The 8,161-nt window shown below is 55.4% G+C and overlaps 1 protein-coding gene across 1 annotated transcript; it reads right to left on the reverse strand.

Moving 5' to 3' along the window:
• Positions 1–4,633: 4,633 nt before the first annotated feature.
• SPR (sepiapterin reductase) lies at positions 4,634–7,590 on the reverse strand. Its single transcript, XM_049795951.1, has 3 exons — positions 7,245–7,590; positions 6,113–6,403; positions 4,634–5,962 (listed from the first exon to the last, which is right to left on the reverse strand). The coding sequence occupies exons 1-3, from the start codon at positions 7,573–7,575 to the stop codon at positions 5,772–5,774; spliced, it is 813 nt and encodes a 270-aa protein (XP_049651908.1). The 5' UTR covers positions 7,576–7,590; the 3' UTR covers positions 4,634–5,771.
• Positions 7,591–8,161: the final 571 nt, after the last annotated feature.

The following is an 8,161-nucleotide window of genomic DNA, read 5'->3' on the forward strand; positions in this document are numbered from 1 at the left end:
AGCACCCAGCCCAGTGAGTCCAGCTGCTCTGCCCGCGCCGGATAAAGATGGTTTAATTAATCACAGATCATTTCTGCAATGTCCCTCCATTAACCTCCATAGCAGACTAAATAATAACTCATTAAAGGCATTTGAAGCTCGCAGGAACAGGACAGTTTACCAGCAAACCCACTGCTCTTTGGCTCTAAACTGGGTTAATCTGTTATCTCTCCTTGCTGGACCAATGGGTCCCTCGTTACACATTAAATGGCTGCTCCAGGGGACACGGCCAGCCTGGAGCTGGTCCTTCTCCCTGCTTAACACTAAGGCCACCAAAACCAGGGGACAGCATAGAGGGGAGAAGGATAAAAGCAGCTCAGCAGGCTGAGAGTGAGGAGTGCGAAGAGTTACACGCAGGAGGATGCGCGAGCAAGCGTTCAGTCTCGGGGAGAACCACGCCAGCTCAGCAGAAAGATGTTTGTTGTTCTAACCCCCTCGGGCTCGGTGAACGTCCATCAGATCCCAGCCATGACCCCGAGAAGACCCTGCAAAGCTCCTGACTTGTAGCATAGAGAGGCGGGAGGCTTTGGGACGGCTGGTCGGGTGTCTCCATGGGCATCTCGAGGGTCTCTGCACGCAGGATGAGGGTCCCTGGGTGGGAAGCGTGGGCACCACTAGACCTTTTCCTCCCTCCCTGGGAGCACCTTTGGTGGAGGAGCAACTCATTTACCTTTGGCCTCTTGGCCGGAGGCGGCTGCTTGTTTGCGAGCGAGGAGCTCGCTGGGCACTCAGCATCCTGGCTGAAAGGCCCGTACTCAGCATTTCTGGCCACTGGATGGGAAAATAAAGGTCTCCTTCTCTCCTCTGTTGAGAAACCTTTAATAAGGGGCAGAGGGACCTGGCTGCAGCCTCTTGCACTGCTAAGCCGAGGGCAGCCCAGGGCAGCGGCCGAGATTTGAGAGGTCATTGGGTGCATGCTGGTTTTAATTTGGGAGGCTTTGGGGGGGATTTAGGAGGCTCACCCTCACCGCTGTCCCAGGGACCTGGTCACACACAGGGAAACAAAACCCCAGAAGTGACTTTGACTCCTTTCATAACCCAGTTCCCCGTATTTCACCACAGGCACAAAGGCCACAGTGTCTCCCCTGGCATGGGGAGGGGGCTGGGGAGGGTCCCCTGGGGCTGGTCGCTCAGGCAGCGTCACCCACCCCTAAGCATCGCACACGTGCTTCCATTCCTGCCCCAAACTGCTATCAAGGCCATCGCAGCGGTTTTCTGTAGCGTTTTATATGGGGAGGCATCTGCACAGCTCGTGCTCCAGCTTTGCCTCCCTCTGTTTACCAGGGCTCAGGGAGACATCACGCCTTCACCAACATCCATCCAGTACAGAAATTACTGCAGCTGGAAAAGGCCCAGTGCTGGCAGCACATCCATCCCACTGCTTTGCCCCCCAGCAGCAAGTAAATTGCTTTTCTTTAACTATGTGAGCTCAGAGCAAGAGCGGGGGGGACAGGCTGTCCCACGGGAGCCCTTGCAGCCATGTACCAGGAGAGCAGGGCTGGACAGCCCTTCCTGGGGCTGCCATGACCCCCAGCACTTTGCTCCAGGGATGGGATAGGAAGGAAAAAGCAATGGGGGATAAAAAAAAGAAGGGAAAAAAGGAGGGGAAAGGACAAAATGCCCTACTCAGTATTTTGCTGCAGGAGGCAGGGTGGGAAGGCAGGCTGGTGGGGGGACAGACCTGTTTGGAGGAACACCCCATGCTAGGCAGGATTTTGGGCTTGGCAAGCCCCACTTTACCCCTGTCAGGGAGATCAGGTCCCATGGCTCCTGTCTGGGATGGAGGAGGCGACGGCTCCTTTCGGGGTGACTCCCGTCAGCCGCAGGGCTCACCCTTAGCCCATGGGAGAGCACTGTTCAAATATTGGGGCTCCCCTAGGGCCAGGCATGTTAGCCCATCAAATACACTTTGCCAGGTGGGCTGTGAGCTCCTGTCTCTGAAATTAGGAGAGCTCAAAACTTCTTTTTTTTTAAATACCCCTTTTTCTCCTGCTTGAGCCTCTGGCATGGGCCCATGGCTCCAGGACATGGAGTCTTAATTAAAAAAATAATAATATCAGGCATCGTGGGGACCTGTGATGGGACAGTGCAGAGGCGGGGGGGGGGGGAGCCTGAGCCCATTGCTTTTCCAGAAGCACCGATCCTGTCTCACCCTCCGGACTCTCTGCTCCGGCTGCTGTCCGTTAGCCGGTCTCCGCACGCCCTCAGCTGGTCACAGAAAATGCTAGAAAAGGGAAAAATATTTCATATCATTTTGCCATTGCAGCTCACAGCACCCATGGCTGCACAGATATTGGCTGGACCCACAGGGCACGGGAACGGGGCCGCTCCCTGGCCAGGGGATGCTGGTACCCAGGGGATGCCCGTACCCAGGGGATGCTGGTACCCAGGGGATGCCCGTACCCAGGGGATGCCCTAGAAGCATCACTGGCATTTCTCCCTGGGCAGGGGATGCTCATACCCGGGGGTTGCTGGTACCCAGGGGATGCTGGTACCCAGGGGATGCCCGTACCCAGGGGATGCTGGTACCCAGGGGATGCCCGTACCCAGGGGATGCCCTAAAAGCATCACTGGCATTTCTCCCTGGGCAGGGGATGCTCATACCCGGGGGTTGCTGGTACCCAGGGATGCTGGTACCCAGGGGATGCCCTAAAAGCATCACTCCCATTTCTCCCTGGGCAGAGCTCTGCTCCTGGGGCAGGAGTCACAAGCTCAGTGTGCCCCTGGGGCTCACAGAGCGATGCCAAACACCTAAATATACGTGCAGTGAGTCCAGGAGGATGAAAACCCTGAAAATAAACCATCCAGGCTACAGCTTGGAGCACAGTCAAGTGCCGAGTGGCCGTGTTGAAGACAAACTTACTCCATTAAACTTCAAGCACGTGGTTGCTTCACCAGCAAAATTCAGCAGCGTGAGCCACAGCACATCGCTGCAGCCGTAGGATTTGCACTTGGTATGTGCTCGATGTTGGGAACAGGTTTCTTCTTCGAGCAGATGTAGAGTTTCCCGGTTGAATGGACAGGGACACCAAGGCTGATCTTTGCTCCTGCTGCTCGTGGTGCTGCCCCAGGGCAGCAGGGGAGAGAGAAAAGGGAGTGAAAAGTGACCCAGGTCCCAGCACAAGACAGACACGGACCTGGTAGAGCAGGTTCAGAGGAGGCCGTGAAAATGATCAGAGGGCTGGAACATCTTTGCTGTGAAGAGAGGCTCCAGTTGGGGCTGTTCAGCCTGGAGAATAGAAGGCTCCAGGGAGACTTTATTGTGGTCTTTCTATATATAAAGGGGCATATAAGAAAGTTGGAGAGGGACTTTTTACCAGGACCTGTAGTGACAGGACAAGGGGCAATGGGTTTGAACCGAAAGCGGGTAGATTTAGATTGGATGTAAGGAAGAAATCTTTTACGATGAGGGTGGTGGGACACTGGAACAGGTTACCCCAAGAAGTTGTGGATGTCCCATCCCTGGCAGGGTTCAAGGCCGGGTTGGATGGGGCTTTGAGCAACCTGGTCTAGTGGAAGGTGTCCCTGCCCATGGCAGGGGGGGTTGGAACTACATGATCTTTAAGGTCCCTTCCAACCCGAACCATGCTATGAATCACATCCAGTGTTTCATTAATGATGTCATTAACACTGTGTGCAGCAGGACATAAGCACCTCACTATTTAGAGTCAGCATTCCCTGCCTGGGCATCCTCTCTTGGGGGAAGAGGTTTGGGTTGGAGAAGTGCCTGGTTTCAAGTGCCTGGCACCTCTGCGATACCACAACCCCTGATGCAGACGCTCCAAGAAGACACACAGAGTCGCTGCTACAGCCCCAGCCACCGGAGGGTGGTCAGACCTCAAGCAAGTACGCAGAGTCCAAAAATAAACCTTCCCCTCGGGTACCCTGGCTTTTACTGTGTCTTACCCTGAAGAACCCATCTGCATCTCCCACACAGCTGGTACCAAATGGTCCCTGTGCCCAGAGCAGCCCTGTCCCCCAGCACCCTCCCACCTCTTCCTGAAATATAGGGCTCCTTAAGCCTTTTGGGGCTGGGAGGGGGATGACTTACCTGCCTTCAGCCCAGCCCCTGACAGCCCATGGTCCAAAACTCTGTAAGGGCAGGACTTTGGATCCCCAGCTCTGAGCACTGAGGTTATTTTTTGCAGAGCGCCAGATCGCAAAAGAGGATTTCTGCCCAAGAGGGGATAGAACAAGCCCAAACGGATGCAGGGTGAGGAGATGGGGGATTTTTAGCAGCAGCAGGTCCATCCAGGTTTCACAGACCACATTAAACGTCACCAGGCATCAAACCTCAGAAAAAGAACCCCATGGCCAATGTAGTGTGCAGCAGAGGGGGTTTTGCTAATAATGAGTTTCACAGGCATAGAGGGAAGATGAAACCAAGCAGCAGACTAGCTGGCAAAAAGGGGTTTTTTGAGCTTGACAGGATTAAGTTAACACAGAGTTAATGAAATATCTCAGAGGTGGAAGAACAGGACTCCAGGAGGGCACGTTGGTGGCTTATTGGATGAGGACAGTGCTTAACCCAGGCTCTCTCCTCCCACCCTCCCCAAAACGTATCCACTTTTAAAAATACAGCAGAAGACCCAGACCAGATATGAAACTTTTACTGATTGTAGATCCAGGTGGACAAAATTTTAAATACAGGTTGAGATAGAGGACTGCAGGAAGGTTGCTGTCATTGAACACAGAGGGACACTGGGCATTTCCAGGGCACGCAGGGGATGCCGCTGCTTCAAAGCGGCTCTCCTCCATTAACACATGCTGCAGATTAGCTGCTTTCTAGAAGGGCAAGTCTATAAGTGCCTGTGCCTCCCAGAACCTGATGAAAAACCAAGGATAAAAACCCACAAACAATTAAAAGAACAACCCAGGAGGGGCTGAAGCCCCAGATCCAGGCTCGGACTCAGAACCTGAGAACAAGAGCACAGCATGAACTCAGGGCTGTGTCTCAGATGTGCTCTAACTCGTGCTGTGCTTGTGCATAGGTTTACATAAACTGGTGACCCCAGCCAGGCACCCAAAATTCCCATCTCCTCCATGGCCAGCTCCCTCTCCTGGTGATTCATTGCCTTTGTACAAAAACCACAGGGACAGGCTTTGCTCCACGTTTTAATGCACAAAACTTGCACAGAGATGATCCCAGAACTGCAGGGAAGTCTGGATGAGCCAGTGGTGAGACAGGGGACGGACAGGCAGGGCTCTGGGGTGACAGCCATCTCCTCCACCCCGGGAATGGCTCTTTTGCACTTTGGTGACTTGCTCAGGTGCTGAGGACACAGCTCCTGCAGGGAAAAGGGGACAGACATGGGGACACGCAGCTCTAACCCTACTGTCAGCTTCTTTGAGACCTTCTGGGGTGGCTTTCTGACCTGGCCTCACGTGCCCTGGCACCTCCTTGGCTCACACACACTCCTGCACAGGAAAGCTTTAAGAATTCCGTGCCCATTCCCTTGGAAAAGCCACCTCTGCTCCCCCAGCCCCAGCAGCTGAGAAATCCCCGCTCCTGCCAGCAGGTACCCAGGAAGCCTCAATGCCCACAGCGAAGCAGTAACTGCCCCTCATCCCCATCGGGGCACTAGGAATATTTATAAGGCACCCAGAGGCCTTCTCTTGATAGCTGCACAGCACCCAGGACTCAAACAAGGTCGCCAAAAAATGCTGGAGACACCCAAGACGCGGCTCAGCAGAAAGCAAAGCAGGAAGGTAAAGGTGGAGGTAAGAGTAACTCAGATGTCGTAGAAATCCACGTGGGCGCCGGAGGGGAAGGTGTCCTTCTCCAGGAGATTCACCAGTTTCTGGGCTGACACGGTGCAATCTATCAGCTGGCCGCTCTCCTGCAGGCTTTGGAAATACTGACGCATCTCAGGGTCTCCAGTCTTAGTCCGGGCCAAGAGCTGCATGTCCGTGTCCAGAGGACCTGGGGAAAGAGCAACAAAAAAGAAATCACATTAAGGAGAAAGCAAAATCTGCGGCTCATTTTCCCCTCTGTACCTAGCTCAGCTGCAAGAATTTTTTATCCACAAAGCCAGGAGAAAGTTAATAGCAATTAATGAGCTCCCCTCCTCACCCGGGGCATAGTTGAGCACGCGGACATCAGGCTCCTCGAGCGCCAGCACCTGGAACATCATATCCCGGGAAGCCTTCCCGCTGCAATACAGCGCCCAGTTCTTGAAGGGCTTCACGGCACAGAGCGAGGAGATGTTCACCACCGTCCTGCTGGAGCCGGGCCGCTTCCCGAAGGCTTGCAGGGCGGTGGAGGTGAGGCAAAGCGCCGAGGTGACGTTGAAGGCAAAGTAGCTGTTGATCTCATCCGGGTCGGTGAGATCGAGGAAGGATTTGGAGATGTCTCCCAGGGAGCCTAGGAAGGAAGGCCAAATGAGTTAAGAGTAGTTAAAGATGGGTCCAACAACACAGCAGATCCCTTTTGCTCCTCCATTTCCAAGTGCAACCCTCTTATTATGGACAAAAGTGAGCAGCTTTGCCGGCCCAAACTCTAGCGGGGTCTCACAGCAGGGCAAGGAGCTCAGCACAGCCTGGCTCTGCCCATCGCTTTCGGGTCATCTGCTGAACCAGCAGCGGTGACACAGGACACGGAGCTGCCCTGCCAATCCTCTGCCAAAACCAACAGCTCCCAACCTCCAGCCTGAAGTACAACGGGCCACCACGCACTCTCCCGCACGTCCCTCTTTTGGAGCCAAGTCAGAAAAAGACCTAATTCCTGTCTACTGGAACGCATGGTCTTATTTATAGCGAGAAGGGGTGAAAAAAGGTGCTAAAGCCTTTTTTATTATTTTATTCTTTATTTTATTAAGATTGGAAGTGAAGCACCCACAAAGCAGGGCTAAAAGTTCTCCTGAAGGTTTGTACTCGGGGAGCAGCGCGGTGGGAGGGTGCAGGGGGGTGACCAGCCGGTCCTACACCACGAGTAACGGGTAAAACCTCCCGAGCAGCAAAGCCCCGCGGTCCCTGGTCTGCTCCCCAAACTCATTATTTTAATGAAATAGTAAGATCCGGAGAGGGTGAAAGCCCTGCTGCTCCCTCGGTTATTTACTCGCTTCGGTTCTTTCCTGACGCCTAAAGCACCGATCGAAGCCTCGGCTCCATCCCTCGGTGGAACCCAGGGAGGGCTCGCCGGGGCTGAGCCCCGCTGCCCCGGGGAGGCGGAGTGGGGGGGGGGGGGGGGGGAGGCCCGTTGTTACCGGCGTTGTTGACGAGAAGCAGGCGGCCGGGCGGGACGACGGCCAGCACCTCCCGCAGAGCAGCCGTCGCCCTCCGCAGCCCCTCTTGGCAGCCCAGGTCGGCGGCCACGTACTCCACCCGCAGCCCGGTACCGCCGCCCCGCAGCTCGGCCGCCAGCTCGGCCAACGGCGCCGCCGAACGCGCCAGCAGCAGCAACACCGAGCCCGAGCCCAGCCGCCGAGCTAGCAGCCGAGCCAGGCTGCGCCCGAAGCCCCGGGAAGCGCCGGTCAGGACGCAGACGGCCGCGTCCCAGCGCCCCGGCCCCGGCCCCGGCTCCGGCTCCGGCTCCATCCCGGTACGGAGCGGAGAAGGAGGGGGGGGGCGTGGCAACGCGCCTCACCACGTGACCAGGCCCCATTCATTTCCTCCCCCTCCCCGCCGTTTTCTGAATGGCCGCTCCGAACGCGCCGGCACCGCCGCCAGCTTCGATTGGTCAAGCCGCTGCGGGGGGTGTGGTCAGAGCGGCACCACCCTCGTCCCGCGGCGCCGGTGGGGGGAAACCCTGCGGCCCGGCTGCGCTTGGGGTTTTCTCCTATATATATATATATATATTTTTTTTTTTTTTTTTCCGCAATGCATTTTTCAATATATTTTTTAATACTGTTTTTTATGCCCTTTTTTTTCCCAGCGCGGATCACCCCCCTTCTTGTCCCTCCCCAGCCCCCGCTGCAGTTTTCCTCTCGGACCACATGCTGACAAAGCCTTCGCACGCCTTTTTTCCTCTTCCATCGCGATTTTTGGGACTCGGCAGCTGTCGATGGTTAGGTAGGGAGAGCGCTGTCTGATGCCAAGGAGTCCTTAAAAGCCTTTTTTAAAAATAAGTATCTTTGCGCATGAAGATGCGGCCAACTTTCAAAGAGGGTTTTTCGCAAGGGGT

The sequence above is a fragment of the Accipiter gentilis genome, chromosome 3, assembly GCF_929443795.1.
Source record: "Accipiter gentilis chromosome 3, bAccGen1.1, whole genome shotgun sequence".
NCBI classification, from domain to species: domain Eukaryota; kingdom Metazoa; phylum Chordata; class Aves; order Accipitriformes; family Accipitridae; genus Astur; species Astur gentilis.